Source organism: Rhopalosiphum padi, chromosome 1 (assembly GCF_020882245.1).
Source record: "Rhopalosiphum padi isolate XX-2018 chromosome 1, ASM2088224v1, whole genome shotgun sequence".
Classification (NCBI taxonomy): domain Eukaryota; kingdom Metazoa; phylum Arthropoda; class Insecta; order Hemiptera; family Aphididae; genus Rhopalosiphum; species Rhopalosiphum padi.
In genome coordinates, this window is record NC_083597.1 from 7,186,451 (window position 1) to 7,210,305 (window position 23,855).

Sequence of the window (23,855 nt, forward strand, 5' to 3'; positions counted from 1 at the left end):
GTAATCCGTCAATTTCAAAGAATACATTTTATTTTTTACTATAGTAAAACTTTGGAATTGTGTTTATATTATCATTAAACATGACTTAATTATTATAAAATATATGTGTTTCCAAAATGAAACCTAAATGCTAAACTGTTTTAAAATCACACAATAAAATATTAATTTAATTACGTGTTGACACGATACATCGAAGTAGTTCTTATTTCTATCTTGCATGCATTTCACGATTCTATAGAATTTATCGTATTGTTGTTTTATGCTATAAAATTTAATATTAATAGTTCATTACGGTTGGTCGAAAAGGATTTACTTATGTCTCACAACGCCAGTTATCGGTAAAGATATATATTATGTACCGAACACTGCCGACGAAATTGTACATACCATGTTAGTTTCGTAAGTTATGGTCTGTTGGGAAAGACAGATATGTTGTCGGACTTGGGAGCGTCGTTGACCAACATGTCGTCACTGTTTGTTCACACTCCTCGCCGTATGCGTCGTGGCGGTGACCATAAAACGTCAAAATCGATAACGGGGAATTATCTCCGATACTTCTTCTCCTACTACTAAACGTACTTCAATAGTTCGATATAATATAATATATTATTATGGTATAATAATATTATATACGTAATGCGAGCAAATCTCATATTGCTTATTTTTTCGTTTATCCATTTTAAAGTCATAAGACCATAATAAATCGGAATAAAAACGTGAATAAAAATATGAATACATTAAAGCGTTGAGATTTTAGGAAATCAGCGCGTAATAGAAGTAATATAAGTCGAAAATTACTTTGAGACGTCAAAAGTATTCACGAAGAATCGAGATTTCTGTTGCAAAGTCGTCGACGTGATGCTCAAAATTAAACCCGAGATTCGGGCTAATAATAATAATAATAATAATAACGTTATTGCTTAAATATTAAAACGGCAACGTGGCGCCCGCAATTAGCTCTATTAATGTTTTCCCGTACGGGACACACCTATACCGTGTAATATAATATATTATTATTATATTATGTTCTCGTCGTGTGTACTAATATAATAATATATAGTAATATACATATATATATATATATAGTCGGTCGGTTTAATGCATCGCACGTAACGACATGGGCGTTTTGCACATCACACATTCGTATATATTATCATCGTCGTTCTGCCTTTTGTTGACTTATATTATAATATGCGAGCGCACCCGCCGCACTCGTAACTTTCAAACTTTCCGTTCAGCCCGCACGGCGCGGGGTACGCGCTAATAACGTTTCGGCGCGCATTACGAATGTTTGTCGGATATTATTATTATATTATTCTCGTTTCTCGCGTTTAACAAATACTGAAATACTGCTGCAGCCGACGTGTCGCGCGATAAAACACGAGCCGCCAAAGTGTGTTGTTCGACTGTCGGCGGGTTATTTATTTTTTTGTTTTATTTCTTCGGGAGTTTCACGCATAGTTGTCGTCGGCACGGCGGAAACTATCCGATCGTGCACACTTCTTCGTGCATATATTAAACGAACGCCGCCGACCGACAAAGTTTACGGGTACGGGAAAAATACTTTCGACGGGCCGGCGACGACGACGACGACAACGACGGATGGTGGAAATACGGTACCGCGTTTAGTGCACGTCACATTTCGAGCACGCGAGTTTCGCTTTTGAGTAATTTCCCTTTCAAACGGTAAACGATGCGGACTATGCGTCGTTCGACCATTATTTCGGAGACAAACAGTAGTTGCGATTACACGTCGACCACAGACGGCGATCAATTTTATCTTACCCGGTGATGACGACGAAATCGATATATTATATTTTATCTACGGAAATATTTAGTTATTAGGTCGTGTTGCGCGTATAGTTCGCGGTTTTAAACCGTTTAACTAGAAATAATTTCCATCATAGAAAAGCACTATACCGCCGTGTATATAGTGTTGGAGTCGATAAATGGTCTACATGCGACTCGTAGACGAACTTTTTCTGGCCAACAGACAAGATATATTTTATTTTCTAAATAAATTATTATTTTTTATGCTGAATTAATTGAGGTTTTCTTAATTTCATTTTCATTTTTTGAGTTTGCCTGTACTTTCTTTGGATTAACATAATTTTTAATGGTCCCGGAAACTTCTGAGTTCCTTAAGTGGCTCTCCATAAATTTTAATTGATAATCCCTTGTATAGATTTTAGTAATGTTGGCATTACGAGAGTTACAGCGCGTTTTCGATTCACAAATTCAATTATTTTTAAATTATTATTAAAATTATAATACGTAAGAATTGTGTTGGATAAATTTAAGTTTAACTTTGTTTAACTGTTTCAGATTAATCTACATAGAAAAACAGTTAGCTGGTGATTTATTCATATCATTTTAAACATTGCCTATTAGATACAATGTACTTGCAGATAACCGTCACTTCATAATATATTACGAATGATTTACTGTTACACATGTCTGACTCACGTGTTATACCTAACCGTTCGGTGTATATTATTGAATACGTTTTAAAAAACAGATACAATTGTATTTTATGGAACGAAAATAGAACCTTTTTTTTTATTTGTGAGAAATAAGACCTACCATAGCGAAATGCAAGTTTTAGTGATAGCATCCGGCTTCGCAGTAGTTTTCCCGGAATAATCGGCATTTGGCCGACGACCCGGGAGCGTAAAAATAAACCATATATACAGAATGGACTATTGTTTTTCCATGTTATCTAACCTTATGGGAAAATAAGAAAATATGTGGCCCACCTTGTATGTATAAATACTATAAATAGATATGCGTCTGCGATTCCAGGTAATAAAATATAATTCACCCTTCGCACCGGTCGCCGTCGTAAAACTCGTACGTCGATATTATAATAATAATAATAATAATATTACTAGGTATTATTATTGTTACGGTAGCGAGGAAGACGAATGTCGTCGTTATGTACTCTGACAGACGAAACGCATCTTTTGTGTATGAACTAACAGAGTAGGTACATAATAATAATAGTATACATAGTGTTTCTTTTATCGAACAACACTCATTATTTCTAAATGTATCAACGGTTTTGAAAATATTTTTTTTACATAATTTTTAGTCAAAATAAAACAATATTTTTATTTTTACAATTTCTTAAGTTTTTAATTTGTTGAATGACATAATGCATTTTTAAAATCATATTCTAAAACTGAATATCATTTGGAATATTTTTATACATGAAAATATAAATTCGGGAGAGTAATTTATGATTTATGACTATTTAAATTTTAAATTAGCAGCGTAGAGTGGTATAAGATTATAAGAATACTACCCAAAATTATGGTATATTACTCTGTTTACCAAAACTTGCATTTTTATCTATTAAAATATTCCAAAAGATATTTTGCTTCAAAATATTATTTTAAAAATATATATTATCGTTCAAAAATGTAAAAAAATTATGACAAAATAATATAATTAAAAAAAATATATATATTTAATTTCGTCTGGAAATTATGTAAAAAAATATTTTCAAAAACGTTAATAGATTTTTGAGATAATGAGTGTTGTTTGATAAATGAATCAAACCGCATATAATTATATTCGATGGTACTCGTGCGATTCGATCGTGACAATGTGGTTATTGTGTTGTATATTGTGTATTTGTTCACGTGGTGAAAACGTGATGTATATTTATATGTATATGTATATTGTATATAGGTAAAATGAAAAAATCTGAATGAGAACACATTGTAAACGAAATAACGGAGTTGTGAATTATTTATCGAGTGTGTTTGTCAATGCACCGGGATAAGAGGGCCGCCCAAAAAATAAGAACTTCCGTTCTTATTACACTCCCGATTTAGTGAACACGAATCAACCTATCTCCATCAGCTGATTGTTGTGTGCTAACAATAGTAACAATGGCAATAATATATGACATGTAAACGAATTTCACCAGTGCCAAAGATCTAACACTATCTTCTTCCCCTTAAAAAAAAATTATGAAGGTATAAACGGTTTATTTATATATTTAAGGATGCTAAACTATAGTAGCTTACTCTTTCCCCTCTTAGAGACAATTTTAACCAACCCACATGTTAATTTAATTTATACTATACAAATTGCGAAGACCTATAATGGTCGATCGCGATTTATTTGATTATTCTACGCTTAGTACGCTTATGCAGAAACCAAATAAATGTCGATGATGACGACCGCAAAATGTAATATTGTAATATTATACAAGGTGAACATTTCATCACTCTTGCATATATTTTATCAGTTATTATATTATGATGTGTTTAGTAAATATTTTCTTTTTAAATTTTATTAGGTCATTGCATTACAACATTTCGTTTATATCAACGGCACAAGACACAATTATTTGAATTTCATCGTATTATAATTTCATTTAATAAGTAGGTAGACCAATAGTGTTGTGATAACTTAAATCTAGACAAACAATGTAGACACAGCAACATTTTGTGAGGTATATTTTTTCCAAGCTAATAATTTTCTAGCTGTAAAAAAAAAAAATAAATAATAATACATCGTGTTATTTGAGAGCATTTTGTACATGTATTATGCGAATTTTTTTTTTATTTCACGCATGATTGAAAAACGTCAGCTAGCCGGAATAAAGCATAGGGTGTTGGTAATGCATAATACAATGTACCCACAATAATATTATCTAAGTACTTTAATATTTTACATGCCAGCTTATGTCGCTGTGGATATTTACTCTTTTGTATGGCATCAAGTTTGACGCTTTCGCCCATGATGGAAGAGAATAAATCTAATACGTTTAGTTAAATAAAGTCTGTTCGTTAGTTTAAACAATGGCCAACAATTATTACTGTCAGCATACGGTTATAATATATTATTTGAATACGAAATTTAAACAGACTAATATAACTGTATATTACAAGTGAGACGAGTTATCTCAATTGTTACAATACATTTTATTTTAGATTTTTTTAAATGTATTCTTTCTCTAGTGTTTTAAAATTAATTTTACTGTCGTTTATTAATTTATCTGTTGATAGTAAATATAAAAAGCCTCGCGCAGCTTATTATAAAATAGTTGTATGAAGAAAAAAATATATTTACAAATGTATATTTATCTAATTAAAAAAAAAAATAATAATAATAAAGAAAATTTTGTTATTTATATCTGATATAATAGTTAAAATAATATTTTTCTGATATACCTACTACATTGGTGGAACGTAAATTTTATTTTAATCTATTAGTTATTTCAAAATTATATTGGTTATTGTTCAATCTAATTTGAGAAATAATTCATAAAAGCATAGCTTATTAACATTTTTCTGAGTCAAACCAATGACAATTTAATTTAATATTATTTTTAATTTTTATTTGAGTACCTATATTGCAATGTGATCCTAAATAATAAATAAGATGAACGATTATGACAAATTATTATTTAAATAAAATTTTGGATGTTTAATATCACGGGAACATTTGAATAAACCATAATGCCTTATAATAATATCAAAAGACTTACTATAGATCATCAATCACCGAGATAACATTAAATCGAAATGCCTATATATATTTTGTGTCTTATACATTTTCATGTTAACACGTTGTTAGACAAAAATATCTTATTATTTTTATCTCAAAAATATTTATCGTAGTATAAAATATACTATTTAATTTATAATTTTATTTATACTCGTATCTGTTTTTAATTATAATAGGAAATTATTATCAACATGTGTGTTATACATACAATATTAAATGTTGGAAATATAAAATTCTGATAAATTATAATTTTTTGATACAAGTCATTATTATTGTGTGTCTTTCCATTGCAGTGTTGTAGTGGTGTGTTAAAATATTTTATTAATTTGAAATCGAGTATAATTTATCACTAAACAATCGTTCAAAAAAATGTTTTCCAATATACCTCAATTTATAGTACCGTTTTTATACTTATAATGTACTTCAGAAATTCACGAAAATAATTGTTTGGTAGATGTAGATTTTAAAAATGTTAAGTATCAATAGTACGTTATTTATTTATCTAACGGGTGGAAACCCAATTGAAATATAATACAGTATTTTGTATTTACATCCGCAAATATACATAAATATAAACTTTATCATAGGATAAGAAAACAAATTTACAATTTGGTTTTAATAATATAATCAATTAAATTAGGAGAAGTCAGTACTGTTGTATTAGAATTATTAATTAATATTTTAAATAACATTTTAATTTTAATTTAAAAATGTTAAATTTTAGTATTGTAAATAATTTATTATTAATATAAAAACCATGTATAACGGGACAATGTATAGGCAATTTCGCACCATTAATGTCAAATATTCAATAAATTGCCTATACCTAATATCGCTTAATATTATTCTATTAATATGTTTATGTATAATTTAATAATAATTTTTCAAGATTTAGCTTTCGATAATACATTTTTTTTATACTTATAATTTTAATAAATGTTATGGTTGTACAGGCATTTAATATAAAACCAAAATAACTACTATTTTAAGTAAAACATTATGCAATAGTACAGAATCATATTATAATTAATTATGCACTTATACATTATTTTATTGTGTTATGGATTTATGAACAATAATCAATGTATGTTTTTTAGTTATTTTAACATTGTTAACATGTTACTACTTTTTTTTATCGTACTGTTTGTAAAAACATTTTTTCAGTTTCATATTTCCTTGGCTGTCATATTTTCGAAGTACCCACTACTTCAAAATTATTTATTGCCACGGGGCTTGATATAACACACACTTAGTCTTGAGATTTTCTTGTGTGAACTGACACATTATAAGTGGATTTCCACTATTTCTTGTTATACAACGCTGATAGGGTTCGCTTATAATAGTTCTCGGAATAGTGTGATAATTTCACAATTTCAGAATGTCTAGAGTTTCAATGTACCTATCTCGATGGTATAATTCACAAGCTTATGTAATAGTTTATCATTTTTTTTTTTTATAAAATACTGTTTTTTATAGTTTATAGATAAACATTGTACTACATAACACTACATGATGTAATAAAAATGAAAATATAATCTAAAATATAAAATAAAAATATAATATGAATTATATAATAATAATAATAATAATAATAATATATTTATATTCACTATAATATGATTTTTGAGTTTTCAATTCATTGAAATATAATTTATTATTCATAATCATCATAACATAAATTATTTTGTATGTTACTGAAATAATATAATGTATTTTAAAAATGTTACATTTAAAAATAATTGTTTCACGGAACTACTATTTATAGTTGGATGTGTAATAAATAAAACCAAATAAATGCATAATGAGTGTTGTGGTCGGTTCTAAATCGAATATAATGATTTTTTTTTTTACTTTAATATCCGGGACATCCATTATCATGCCGAACTCGTCGTACGATACGACTTCCGTGACAAATGATAGTGTCATTATGCATTACATGCGAACTCGACGCATCAGAGGTTGTACCTTTGTTATTTTTTTCCGATGGAATTCACTATTCGGATATCCTGTCTAGATGAAAAACGTTTGAACCTCTGCCAGAATACCGCGATATTTTATTTCAGACCAAATTCCATCCCTTTCAGGTGGTGCTTGTACGTGACTGCTGTTTAAGAGGCCCTACGATGAAATCAGACGATACTGTTTGGGTCTTTTATTGTGCATGGCGTTTGAAATAGTTTCACCGTTAAGGATTTTAATTACACGATTTAAAAATAAAAACAATAAAGTGTATACGAAAATGCTTTTTGAGGGGCGGAATAACTTCCGACAATTTATTACTTGATCTCTTTTTGGTACACACAAGAATTATTAATGTACAATTCCTACGTACACTGCAGAATTTAGGGAATCAACGTGATCTATTTGATTTTCTGTATACTAAACAATATGTATTATATTGTTGTGAGCTGTATAATTAATTAAATACTAAATACCATTGCATATAATATATATATAAATAATTGTGAATATTGGTTTTAACAAAATTATAAAATAAAAACATTGTATGTGCTATCAAACAAGGAAAAATCATATTTTATTGTTTAATACTAGAAACATTATTATTAATTATAATAAAATATTATGCACGATGAAAACGAGAAAAAGATTAGTACAATCTTATTTTTTAAATATCGTGTAACGTTATAAGTGAACGAAAAATATATTATTTATCCTGTTAAATAATTCAACATTAATTTTTAAATGTCCAACTAAAATGTTTTCCTTAGCCAAAGTTAAATTTATTCACTTTATGGATATACAATCAATATACTGTATGTACATAGTATATATATATATATATATATATCTACGGTATATCGTATTTTACTTTGTAATGTTTTTGTTTACATTTTTATATTTTATGCGCAGTTATTCGACTAGTTTCTTATTAAGATAGCTGTTAAGTGTATGATAGTGTACGTGTAAGAGTTTGTTCTTTTTATGTCTCCCCGGCGAATATCTACTGACTTAAACGGTATGTGTCCTAAATGCATTCTCCACACTAAACGTAATATGTGTCAGTAATTTACGGGAACGTTTTGTTTCCACGGGGAACACAAATTCGCGTTACTCTTGCAACAAAACGTGGCTTCGTCATCATTCTCCACTTACTCATCCTAAATAGATAAATAAGATATTTTTTATTCTTTTGAAAAAAAAAATATATCCATGTGCATCACATTCTGCGTTTAGAATACAGGAATACAATATTATAGTTCCTATACTTATCAAAAAAATATTTGAGATATTTGTATGTTATATTATGAACGCTTTTATATAAAAGCATAATCCAATGTTTTTTGTTCCAGAATTTTATAATAAACGTTACTAAAATTAAAATTATCAGATGATTTTATTTTTTTTAAATGTATATTAATAATAAAGTTATAAGAAAATATTTAAATTATATTTTCTTAGAAACAATCTTATAAGTGTATTAAATTGGATATTTCAGCGCTATTCTGAATTTTAATATTCAATTTTAACTTTCAAAATACTTCTTTGCGTAAATTAAAATAATTTAATATTATTTTGGATAAAAATTGCGTATTTAGTTCATTCAGCTTGCATTTTGAATAGTGAATGATATTATTATTCTCAGAACTTATTATATTATCCAAGTGCAATTAGGTGTGTTGGTATTTATTTTTGTATGAAAGTATGTATGTATTATTGATTTATATTATGTAATAGTTTGGTATTCTCTGACCTACAGTAAATTATTTTTTAAAATACAATTTCTAGATTAGTATGTAGTATTTTTTTAGTCATTATTTATGATAATATTTACAATTATTATTAATTACATTTTTTTTACAGTAAAAAAATAATAAAACAATGTAACTTAACCGTATACAATATACATGAATGGCATATTTCTTCAGTACAGAGTAAAGAAACCTTAAATAATACAAATTAATGTTATTTTATACTTGTTAAAAAGTATATAAATCTTTATTAACTAGATGATTTGTTAATAGGATATGATTATTATTCATATTATTATATCTTGCCAATTTTGATGATATCATTTTTAGGACCTACATTCAATATTCAAACATTGTAATATAATATTATCTCTGTGTGTTTAAATGTTTGCGTGTGTGAAATAAAGTTTTTGTTTTATATTGCTTACACAGTGTTTTAAATAAAATGTTTATTAAAATAAATAATTTCAAATGATACTTATTTGGGGTAGTTTAAATGGAAGAGGAAATAAGTAAACTAGCTTTTTATTATAAACATACTGATTTGAATATTACTATTTTTTAAGTTATTAGTTTAATAATTAGGTATTTATAATAATAGTTTGAGAACATGTAGAAAAAAAAACTAACAATAATAGTACTCATACTGGAATTCAATATTTTTATTAATTTTATAACATTATTTTTTGTTTTTTTTTTTTTAAATTTTATTCATAACTTTTTGAACTGAATAGCTTTAGTGTATAATATAATTACTTGAAAAGAAGTGGTTTGATGGTTTTCAAGTATGCCTAAGAAATCATAAGATTATCATAAATTTCAACATTAATTAATTCAGATGTATTGTGTATATTCTAAATAAAATAAGAAAAAATAGGTCCTTGTGAGAAATCTAAGTTTATTGGTTAAAAAGAAAAATTACGTTATCAACTTTGGTAGCAAATGGGTGATTATATTAAATTGTTATGCAGCTACTAAAACTTATCCATATGTGTAAACAATAATTAACTTTATTCAATACGATATAATATTATTTTATTAAAAATGAATTATTCTAAAGTTCTTACAACATTACTATATTCACCAAACAAATATTTCTATAATTGTATTATAACAGGGAATTGATATCGGAATGATTACTCGGTAGATTATATTTATTTTTATGAGAGGATATTATTCATAAATTGTAATTCACTCAAAGTTATTACGCAAAGTCCGTTAACGAGTTTCGGTCCACGCGTTATAATATAATATTTTTTACAGCAATCGATATTTATGACTGGTGTATTTCACGCGTTCAAAATATTATTACAGTGTTATTAAAAACTAGACTAATTTGATTTCCTGAATGTCACCATTCGACGCTGTAATATAACTTTTTATTCGTTCACCGTTGTACTTTTTTCATGACTACGCAGTCGATGAATATCGGATATTCGCAATAATAATATTCAGGAACGACATAATATTATACTTACATGTATATCAATGCGTATTATTTTATTTTTTGAGCCAATGACGTGGTGTGTCACGGGTGGTTTTTAAACTCGATTATTTTTATGAGTACTAAAATATTGTTGGGTATAATTACTGTTATTAAACGCTATACTGATAAAGTATAAATCTTGGTCATTTATGTGGAGTCTTAGATAATTTTTAGTCAACATTTCTAACCATGAACATAAACTTTTTCTTTTATAATAATGAAATACCGAAAACGTTATTGTAATGTTGATTTAGCAGAATAAAGGAGTTTAACACAAAACTTTATAAAATAATTTTGCATTTAAATGAATAAAAATGCTAATTATCTAATATAGACATTGTTTTCGTTGGTTCAGACGAATTGGTATTTGAATAATATAAAAATAGTTTTTACCCGTAAAAAAAATTTATATTTAATATTGTTGAAAAAAAAATTGTTTGTTTTAATTTGTAATGTAGGTTTTAAAATCTTATTTTGTATATCATTATTTAAATGGTTAGTTTTTTTTTTTTTTTAAATTGAATTGATTGAGCTTAAGATTTTGTACTCTATTCAATTTAATTAAAACTTTAATTTCTCAAGAAAAAAATATATAACGTTCAGTTTTATCGCCTATTTCGCTAAAATCGTATTAATATGAGTTTAATATACATAGATACTATATAGGTACACAAATAGAATTATTGTTTATTTGGTGACAAAAAACGTTTGCCAATTATAGCGTGGTATTCTATACCAAAACAATTACGATTTCGTCACGTATTAACGACTGACCGGGATATTTTATTGCTACTGCAAAAGCGGTGACGCGTGACTTTGGCAAATATCGCAAACTCAGTGAAATCTCGGACGGACGCTATTATAGACCGTCTCTCTCTATATAATATAATAACCTAATATCGTCAGGAATTATTTCTTTCAGACACACGTGAGCTGCAGGATAAGGCGAGTAGAGGCCGATACGAAAACCGTGTGAAAACTCTCATAAATGCCAATTGCAATGTCCTATAAAACTAGAATCGTAGTGTGATGGCGGGGTAAGGACACGTCCGGTAGTCTTTAAAGCAATTGTACTGCAAGCGGCGGATGTGAAACTACGGCAAAATGGCCGAGAGGCACTGACCGGAAGCGGGGAACTCCTTCCTATATATATATATATATATATATATACACACACACACACACACATATATATAGTATATATACATGATATCGATGAGGGAGCCTGGTGCACGTGTCCACGAACTAAAGTTATCTGGAGCACTGTAGGATAGGGGTTGATAGTGGTGGCGCGTGCGAGTATAATATCTTCTTTAAACGTAATTTATGCATTTCCCGGAGATGGTGACGATTGAATTTCCCGGGCTACAGTGCAATTAACCGTTTTAATGTATATATATATATATATATATATAATATATATTATTACCTAACCGGAAATAAACGACTAAGGGGACAATCGCTGTGCAAACTCCCCTCCTTTGTTTCCAAGCATCACACGCAACGAGCGATCTAAGTTGCCAACTACGTTGACATCATCCCCGTCGTCCCGATGGTTAGCTATAAGTTACTCTGTTATATTATAATATAATATGTGTATGCGTATATACAATAGATTGTGACCTACAAAATCTCTATTGATCTTCGGTAAATCGGTGCGCGCAAGTCGATAACAATTTGCTCAAGTGAGATTTTTTTCGAATTTTGCATAATTAAATTTTGTATTATATCAAAGTCGTTCAGATTTTGTTACTTTGTTCTTCAAACCTGGTCTATATTGAATTTCGAGTATAACAGACAGCCTCACGCTTCACGGACATTGGCAATTTTACATTTCAGGTCTTAAAATGATGAAAGATTTTATTTGTGTATGCAAACAACATAATATTTTAGAGCAGATTATTTGTCTTAATAATCAAAATAAACACCTTTTGAGAATTATTTCTTTTAGAAATTATACCTTCTATTTACGTTGAATGATCAAAAAATAATAAGAACATCGCAGTTGGTAATTGTATAAAAACTATTATAAACAGTGAGGTAGTAGGAATTTTATGCAGCACCAGATAAAATAAATGCATCAAGTGTTTTTTGTTGAAATTCTGAAATTTAGAAAGTAAAGACAATAATAAACTTGGAATTTCCACGAAATATTTATATTAACATTTCTAGACATAAGATAGTTGTAATAATATATATCGTGTTGGTATTTCTATGTAACAATATCCCACAGAGGTTGTTCTAATCATGGTTAAAAAAATTCAAAAGTTCACAATATTATGTTATTTTCTCCATTACCTATACATAGTTGATATTATATTATTGTTTTCAATAAACTCAATGAAATGTTTAACGTATTATTTACTATAATTTTATATTTTTTACTAATTCTAAGCTATTAAAACTATTATCGTATTTACACTATTCTACAGTACACTGTTAATGGCGTATAATTTGTATAATACTATTATAGTTTACAATAGACCAACCTATTGAACTGAATATAATAATAATAGTAGTACTATACAATATAATATGATATAAGATAGAATAAAATAAACTATCTTTAGAAATACACGAATGCTTATTCACTCGTTTCTTTTGCTCAGAATCGTTTTTTTCGGCTACAATAGTTTATCATTGAAATTCAAATTCCATTAAAGTGATGAGGTACATTCAAAACTATCTATTCTGCGGACTAGGGTTTTGAGTTTGTTTTTTAATTTTAAATTTTTAGTTGGGTCGACTTGAATTTAATTCGATATTTTATTTAATTTAAATATTTTTACCTATTTTTTATAGAATAAAAAAAATGGAAGTAATAATTTATCCATATTCGAAACGAAACACGTTTTATGCAATAACTGATAATATCTTGAAGATTTTTGTACAAATTGATGTGAATTTAATGCTGTAATAGACTGTAGTTAATGTAGCATAATACTAATATTTGCACGTTATAATATATACACAGATTTTCTTTCCACCTACTATTCATGAAAATAATTAGAATTTTTTTAAAAATTATTTTAAACTATTTTACATGCTTTTATATTTCACTATATAAATAATGCTTTGTGTAACTTTTATACATACTATTGAGCATTTCAACGTTTATTGGGTTTAAAAATGCTATTTCAGCGATTAGTGGTTTTAAAATAGTTGTAGTTATAGCGCGTCTAAATATGTCATAATGTAATATTTGCACGCGAGAACATTATGAATGGAAAAATAAATAACACTGTCGATTAAATGGAAAATGCTGATATTTTATTTTATATAACTTAAACGCCACGTACATTACTTCATAAGATTTAAATAAGTTACATTTATTTTATGAATGAGTCACGCTGAAAAGTTTAAAAATATATATCAATACTATTCATGAGGGTGAATGTGTCAAACGAAAATTAAAATATTACAAAGAAATACTTTACTTTAAAAATAAAAAAGTAAACTTATTTATATCAGAAATAAATGTAATTGATTTAATTGATTTTGTTAAAAAAAAATGTATAAATTATGTACAATTATATTATTTTTTTTTCTTTTTGAGTATTGAATATGACTTTTTATAACTGTTTCTCGAAAAAATGATCTAAAATTTATGAATTATTTGCTGACATGAGTTAAACTTTAATAATATACATAATATCATAAAAATATATGGTTTTTTAACTCGTCATTTTTTGTTGTTTATGCCAAATTCACAGTTTGTATAGAGCAGAATAATGTCCTAAGACTTATGGCTTAACTGAAACGTGATTGTAGTGTAGTGGTATAGTAAATAACTAGTCTGTTTCGGACAGAATACTATTCTGTGGGTTTATTTTCATTAACATTCTTTCTCGAAATGCATACCCTAATATAACGTTCAATAAAAGGTTATCTACAACTTCTAAAGCATCCCTTTCAAAACAATGGAATTGTTTGTAATGAACTTGAGTTCGAGGGTTTGATTGTTACCATTAAATACCTTTTATTAAATGTTTTTGAAAAAAAAAAAAAAACATTTGTTCCAATCGATGAGGAAAAGGAGTTAATATTACTACAACGTATTATTTCAAAAGTTGTTGTGTAGATCTTTCCGATAAACATTTTCAAACTATGCTTAAATATTTTCCACGAAGGATAAACTAGATATATCTTATATGTTTATTAGTTGAATACCTGTAATTAATTTCTGAGTGTATTTGTAATACTTTAAGCTTACATATTATAATTTTTTATTTACGTTTGCGTTTTAACAAAGTGATGAATGAAATGATTTAACAAAAATTATGAAGTGTGTTTTCATTTTTTTGTGACTAAATATACTTTACTAAAAGAAAAATTGTTCTGAATATTAACTTTGATTTTTTAACCAATCCAGTCACTATAATGCCATAATGAGCACTTATCTACGAAAAATTATCATCAATTTTTTCACTGTAAAGTTATTTTGCCATCGTTAATCAAAAAAAAAATCCTGATTTATTTAAATAGGTTTTACACGAGATCTTGTAGAGATTATATATTTTTGGCATAATAATATCCATTGCATATTATACTGATACATAAAAAAATACATATAGATGTGCACATATATGTTCTATATGTATACATTTATTATGAATACAAAACTGCTGTTAATTAAGCAATTTAAAAATATAAAATTTCTTAGTATAGTTATAAAAGTTTGAATTTATGTAATGTATAAAATATGAACGGTTTATAGTTGCTCATTATTATACTTTTACAAAATTTAATTATTATAACTACTTGACTTAGTGTATAAATATAGTATTACCATGTGTATATTATCAGGGTGTTAGCGCTACTGCTAACTATCTATTTGAGTAAAGGGTTGTATTTGATACTTTTCTTTTTATAAAATATCTGTTAGAATTGAAAATCTAAAAAGTCTCAATGTTTAAATTAAAAATATACTCCTAATTATTCTTACAAGAGCACAAAACTAGTTAATTTATGTCATTTTGTAGTAATTAATTTAATTATAAATAAATACAAATAATTATAGCCCCGGGTGTAAGAAATTATAATTAGATGTTAAAAAAGCAGAATTTAATTACTAAAAAAAATCTCTCCGTAGGATATCCGGAGCTTAAAGATGGAATCCTATAATTTATGAGAAAGTAAAAAGATGTTTTTGTGTTTAGAATAAAATAACAGTAAGACAGAGATTGGAATATTGATCAATCAAATAAATTAAAATAATAAAGATTTATATACCATGGTATGATTTTAAAATTTTATTGAATGACAATTTTAGATAAGTTTAATTAAATTGAATTAAATTTAGTTATAACCTGTTTAAAATATTTAATATATCTAAATATTATATTGTACACATAAACATTTAAACTTCTTGATTTTATTTTTTTTTTTTTGGACGTGGATAAATTTAACACTATATATGAAAATCGTATTTAGAATAGGATGAATATACTTAAAAGAATAAAATACAGGACTAAGATAATTTTCGAATCTGTCATATAAATTAAACTTTTAATTTAAGTCTAAATTCCTTTTCTTAAAAGTTTAATTTTAATTTAATTTAATTTGTTGGTACTTTATGAGTATATAATATATTCTAATATTATTAACACATTATATTTTATGTTAACGATTGTTAACAATACCAATGGAATTAAAACATAAAAATAAAATATTCCAAAGTCACATTTATTTTTATTAATTGAATTTCCGATTGAATCACGATTGTCGCTCGACAAGAACCTATATAATATTATAAAATTCGTAATTTCGTTTTTCATCAATATCGATTTTCGTAGTTATTATTTATACAGTAACATTATAATTTTTTCAATATTTGTTTTTTTTTTTTTTATTTTAATTGAATAATTTGTATAAATTTAATAAATAAAAGAAATAATATATAAAATAATTATTGTGCTAAAATGTTTTTTTAATGAAACTACCTCTACCTATGAAAGACCCAACGCAGATCCATGTACCTAATGTAAAATCAAAAAGGTACAACATATTTACTGTGAAATTGAATAATATCATCAAATATACTTTCTTTATTTAATTTTTTTTTTTAATTAGTTTCGATAAGTGCATCATTTAAATTATTTTAGTTTCAAATATCAATATTTTAGATTAGAAAGAGATCGTTTAAGTTATTCGATTTAAAATATATAATTAAATATATATATATATATATTTTCCTGTAGTCAGAACATTCCTTTGTATCAAAATATTAACATTTGCAAAATTAACTCAAATTTAGAATGTGTTAAATTTAAATGCAATATGTGTAGTACTTTATTTAAGCTAGGATTAAAATTTAATTATAATTTTTTTGATAACGTTTATGGTTAATTATAAAATGTTTATTATTTTAAATAAATTAAAAATGTCAACTCTGAAAAATAAATATTATTGTATGAATATCATAAGGAGTATTTTGTTTATCAATAAAATATATAATATTTGTTAAATAATAATGATAATATTAGTCCAAACTGAATTAATGAACGTTTACACTAGGTCAATTATTTTTAGAATATCGTTTTTTCTTTTTAAATATTTTTATATTTTCAATTTATTTTTTTAATTACAAATGTATCTCTATCTAAAAAGTTCAGCAAGATAATTAATGATTCCTACAACGATAAAAATCATTTTTGTCAAATAATAAAATATAAAAATGCTCTTTAAATTAATTAAAAATGATAATTTTGATTATATAATCCATTATGAAAATGAAAAATCAGCGATTCAAAATGTTACTGAAATGAATAGTACATTTCTTATACTTGGCGTAAGTTTTTTAATTGTTTATGCTTCTTGTTTTATAACCTCTAGTCCAAACGTAATGGCCACACTTTACAACTTAAGACGAGAGGTGTTGGTTTTCTTAGTATTTTAAAACAACAAAAAGTGTTTTGCATTTAACATGGCCGCTGTCGTTCTGAGTCGGGTGAATATTATACATAGTAACGCACTAACATATATTTCCTGACAGCGAACATCTTAGTCTATTGCATATCAAATTATTATTCATATACGTCAAAATGATATTACACGGGTAAATTGCATATGAAAAATAACGCCTTACAAAAGAGATTGATGATACTATATATACACTTGATTATATTCATAATAGGAATTTCTATTTTGCTCTCACTTGATTTTACTCCACGGCATGGTATACATATATAACCCATACAAGAACTGGATACGATCCAAATTGAAAATTAACATTTTAAAATTAATTAAAACATAATTACTTATTAATGTTTAGCAGCTCCGACTGTGAGTTTAAACTAATATATTCCTCAAATTGTATGATGTTGTGCTTACTCTGTTTATAGAGATAATAACAATATATACGTTATGGAATTGTATTGAGTATAACGACGTATTGCATTTAAATAAACCAACAACAGAGTAAACGCCATCACAATATGGACGAAAAAAAATGCTGTTTTAATTTATTGTTGTTCGAAAATCGTCAATAAAGAATCGGGAAATTTTCGAATTTTTAATGGTAACCGGTAATGCATTTATGGTATACCTATGCAATATAATATGTACACCGTATATAGCTACTATTCGTATAAACAAGAACGTATTGCCAATATATCTCCGTACTACGTCACACACAAAATGTTTTAACCGTCATACCGCATTATACGGCTGATAACTATATATTTAATAATATGGTATAATACGTTTATAATAGGTATTACGTGAATAGCGGCTATACACATTATTGTACAGTTGATTCGGCTGAGTATTACCGGAATTACAACAGCCGTCTGGATCGAATAAAGCAAAATTCTCGCTGAAAATAATAATAATATTATAGTTCTCGTACAAAACTCGTATTGCGTTACGAGAGAGCGGAGATTACATTGTGCTCCTCGGAAACGCATAATCTTATCTATGCGATTTTTCAATTTCATTTATGCGTTCGTCCATTTCGCACCGGCCAGGCCTATATTTTTATAGCTGCGTACGAACTACGTACGTTCAAGTCTACACTCGGCGTGCTACAACTATATAACGCGCATCGCGTTTACCGTACGTCGTCGTCGCTCTCGCAACACACGGTTTACAGCGAGAGAGATGTTTAATAAAATAATAGCGCACGATGATTTTATAATTGATACGTCTTTGTACCTATACCCCGGTAGTTATGGGAACACGAGAGGATTTGTCACGCGCGCGTGCGCACCCGAACCCGCGGGCTGCAAAACAATGGATTCATACACCGGGAAAACGGCAATGAGTTACTACGCGGCGAAATGTTAATTGAGGTAAGTGTCGAGGAAGAAAATAAAGGAAACGGCTATCGGACGCCCGAAAACCAGCACAGGACCGCCATCGCCAACGCCCCAAAACAATAGCTGACGCGGCGGCCGAACAAAATCGGAGTGCGCGGTCTATTCGCATATATAAATATATAATATTATTATATTATGTAATATACGCTCTTTGCGCGCACACAGCTTCCTATTATGTATTGTACTCGTATATAATATTCAGAACAAGGCGATTGTAATAGTCTGTCGCGCGTGGATACCGTCGGCTCCGGCGGCCAGGAAATAAAAGGCGCTTTTCAATATCAATTTAAACGTATTTTAATGGTGACCGGAAACGGGATTCTCGGTCGATGTCCGTTAGACGAGCGATATGCCGCGTCACAATTTTTATGATTTTCAACGGGACGGTAGTCGTCGATATTATGAAGCAACGAGGATTCTGCACGCGCAAAGTGCTATCGTGAAGTGTACCACTTATCGGCTTAGAAATATTTTCGGTTTATAAATCTCGCCGGAGTGAATGGAAACTCGGCAATCGTCCTCATTCCGCTTTTCGATAAAATGTCGGGGAAAAAACTGTGATCTCGGGTAACAGATAATACACTTGACATATTATCGGAAACAGAGCGCGAGATCTAAAATTTCGTGATTCGCGCACGATGTCCAGTTGCAGCAGAAAACCGACGCTTTCGAACAACGACCGCCTTGTGGGAAATGAGTGTGACAATATTATTATGTTTTTACACACCGCACTATATACATTGTTCTGTGATTATCGGCGTCGATTCCTCGTGTATGTCTTGATGATTGCCCGAAGAGAAGTGTATTTAAACGGTCGTGAACGCGAAGATAACGTTTCACGAAAATTCTTTATTATACGGGGCAGTATACAATCACATCCAGACGTGTACCTAATAGTCGCCGCTGCCGAAACACGAGACGATACACCAAATCGAAATATGAACACACACACACACACACACACACGTCCGCTAATGCGCGCATCTATTGTCGACACGTCACCGGAAATGGAGGATCGAAGCCGCAATGCGATAATATCATATAATATTATATTTTAATGTACCTATCACATTATGCACGCAGGAGACATGTTTATTTGATTTTTTTTTCTCGTTCTCGGATAAATTTATTGTACAATTATTATTGTATTATGACTTTATCTACAGCGCGTGTAGCATATATTTAACGTTCGGTTATATATTACGTCTGACGTATATTTTTATCTTTCGCGCATACCTACATGGGTAATATATTATAATATCGTCGATTACACTAACTTTATTTACATTCGTATATCATTATCAGTAATAGTAATGGTGTCGGCGATAAAAACGTACGTCGGTAAAATTCTGAACGATAGAAACTCAAAAAACTCCAAATAATCGGAATAAAATAACTCGCGAGTTGTATGGAAAACAAGTAGATATAAGTATAGAGTAGTTTTTCCTAATCATAAAGCGAACATAATCACGTCTTCACGACTAACACGTGTAACTATGTAAGGAATATTAAAATTTAAATAGATTTTATCGGATTCTTCCAATCAATATCATCCTATAAACACGTAAGCCAATAATTTCAAAGATTAATATAATGAATATTATTGCAAATGGCTACACGTATTGATAGGGGGGGGGGGCGGTACTTGATATAATATACATTTTGCGTGTCGACGACTATTCAACTATATCGTATAATATATTGTGCATAGTTATTGATTTAAATCAATATTAGAAATACTGATTATATAATATTTAATATGTTCCGCTCGAATCGTTGGTCAGCTATTATTTAAATTGATATTTAATTTGTGTGGACATCATTCAAATATTAGTCATTCAAAAAAAAAAAATGAATGGATGGCATTTATAATTTTAAAATATGTTATTAAATTCGTAAAATACACAAATAATGACATGTATTTTGGTATTATGTATATTATGTCATATACTTTATATAAATTATAAAAAAAATATAATTTTATTCATAAATTCAAAAATCAATTTATCTATTGAATTTATTTTGTAAATTACTTTTGTGATAAATATTTCTGTATCTAATATTTTAACAAAAAATTTGTATTTTTTTTTCATTTTACTTAGCAGATTAAACTGAAAAAAAAAGTAATCTGATTATAGTTTGATCGTTATTTTTACTTTTTTAAGATTTTTAAATTTAAACACAATATTTATAAATATGTATCTTATATTTAGAATATTTTATAAGTTGATAAATTTAATATTATGACAAGCGTATTCGTGTTTTCGTATGTTAACAGTTTTTTTTTTTAAAATCTTTTTATGATCTTTATAGCGACTTTATTATAGTTTTATTATTAATAACAAAAGGTATATTATGTAAATTGATACAATATGCTTTAAATATAACAATGTTAACTGCTTCGCGGAGTTCTATAAATCATTGTTTACTATCCTTAAAAAGTTTTTTGTTTTTATTACTTGTGTGTACCACAATATAAATCATGATTTAATTAAGAAGCTCATCAACGAACTGAATCATGTAGACCATATTAATTCTCAAGGAAACTATCTAACACACTAAATCTCTAAACACGAGTAAAACAAATAAAAAGAGTTTGTATGATAATAAAAAAAAAATAAAAACTTAATAAAATGATTTATGTTTAATGATACCTGAACAATGCATATTTGAATTTTAGATTTTTAATGTGATTGAAGTGTTACTGATATTATACTGGTTATATTGAGAGTTATTATTGCCATCATAATAAAGACAATAAAGACTGCACCTACATATAATAAAGGTTTTAAAAAATTTACGAATTTTACATTTAAAATATTATTTTCACAATAGCATGTAAATTCATCACCATTGTACACCGTGCATTGTAAATCGTAATTATTTATGAATTTCAATCTGATAAACGATTTAAAATTTAATAAATTATTTACACAATGTACGCTATAAAGTTTTTTTTAAATTTGTAATGTATTGAGTATAATTCAAAATATAAGCACTTAATTATAATCAACACATTAGTACAGATTGGTTCAAAATTAATAAACAATAAATAAAAACTTGCCAAAAACTGATAAAATGCACTTTTAGATTATACATGCTATATAGATGTTTAATAAAATCTGTGATTAAATATATTTTTACACTCTCTTTTTTTGTTAATTTTATTGAACATTATTTCAAATATTATTGATTGAAAATTATGTGAATTAAATACAACTGTTAATATTTGAAACTATACGTTCACAGTGTACGGCTTTCTCTAAAGTAAAAATATAAAATATAAAATTTAAATAAATTGTTATTATTTATAGTTGTATCTACTAAAAAATCAAAAATGTATAACTATATATTTTTTACAAATGTTAAATTATATAATACAATTTATTAATCTTTTTCGATTTACTTTTTTCATATGAAACGTATTGAAACATTGCACTTATATAATAGTACGATTTTGGACAATAATATTCATACATAGTATATTTACCAAACATTAAAATATGTTTTTTCTTTCAATAATTTATTATTTGACCTAATTATACATACTCATAGAATCAAATATGTTTGCAGTATCTACACCATATATATATTATATATTTTTTATATCTATTAAAAGTCATAATAATTTAACTCATGTAACCTAGACAGGTTTACTTAGTTGATTAACATATTTTTAGTTTTTAATGTTAATACACAAATAACATAATGTATATTAATTATAATACGAGTAAGATACTTTAAAATTAATAATTATGAAATACTATGCATAGTAAAAATCGCTATATTGACTATATTATAAAATATGATGTACGACTAAATGGTATTAAAACATGAATAACACGTTATTATTTTATGTTTTGTTTTCAGGAATTGGTCGTAATCACGCCAAATGAGCGAAACTGGCGCGGTATTCTTATCGCGCTTTTGGTCATTGTAGCTGTTTTGGGCTTGATAGTATTCTTTATTGTCCTACTGTCACCGCCATACAAAGGTCCTAGGAATCTCGGAAGCAAGTTTACGGTCGATCAAATTGCCGGGGACACATTCAAAGCTCCTTCTTTTAATGGCTCGTGGATATCAAGTGAGTTCATAATATTATATACAATTTACTACCTAATTATTTATCGTTATGTATTTGATTAAATTGTGATATATTTATATAAATTCATTACGAAAGTATTGATTAGAAATAATAACAAAAAATATTGTTGGATAATATTATGGCAATAATTTATAGTTAAAATTGCTTTCTATCTTTGTCAAGCAAATCGATCGGTTTAATTGCATATAATAATCTTAAGTTGTATATTATGAACAACTCCATAAATCATAATACTGACAAGTCTATTGTATATTAAATACACTTTAATGGTACTTCAATGCATAATACTAGGAAATATATCATCTTTGATAAGGAAACATACAATTATGTTGAAATCTCACCAAAAATAGAACACGATAAAGGAAAACCAATGATGAAACTCGCTGATAGTTCATTTAACTGCTATAAGTGGGATTTTTATTTTAATTTTAAATATATTCGCGTATCTACATTTACCTGTGTCTTTAAATCAATTTATCAATTGAATTTATTTTAAAAATAAAATTTCACCACCGCAAACATAGTTATATAAAAGTCACTGAAATATAAAATAAAACTTAAAAATTTAAAATATTATATGAAAACAATACTCCGGAAAATTTTAAATTTTTGAAGCAGAACTTAACAGTAAATATAACAATAATAAAAAAAGAAAATATCGTAATTGAAAAATCAGAAAATACCACGTTGTTAATACCTAAATTCAAACTCAA

At 27.4% G+C, this 23,855-nt stretch overlaps 1 protein-coding gene across 5 annotated transcripts in view; it reads left to right on the forward strand.

Moving 5' to 3' along the window:
• Window positions 1-23,855, forward strand: part of LOC132922926 (prolyl endopeptidase FAP-like) — a 223,056-nt gene that overhangs the window by 160,299 nt on the left and 38,902 nt on the right. For all 5 annotated transcript variants that reach the window (XM_060986677.1, XM_060986699.1, XM_060986691.1 and 2 more), the window contains one exon: window positions 22,908-23,121. In XM_060986677.1, the coding sequence (XP_060842660.1) occupies window positions 22,908-23,121 (214 nt within the window). The remainder of the gene's footprint in view (window positions 1-22,907; window positions 23,122-23,855) is intronic.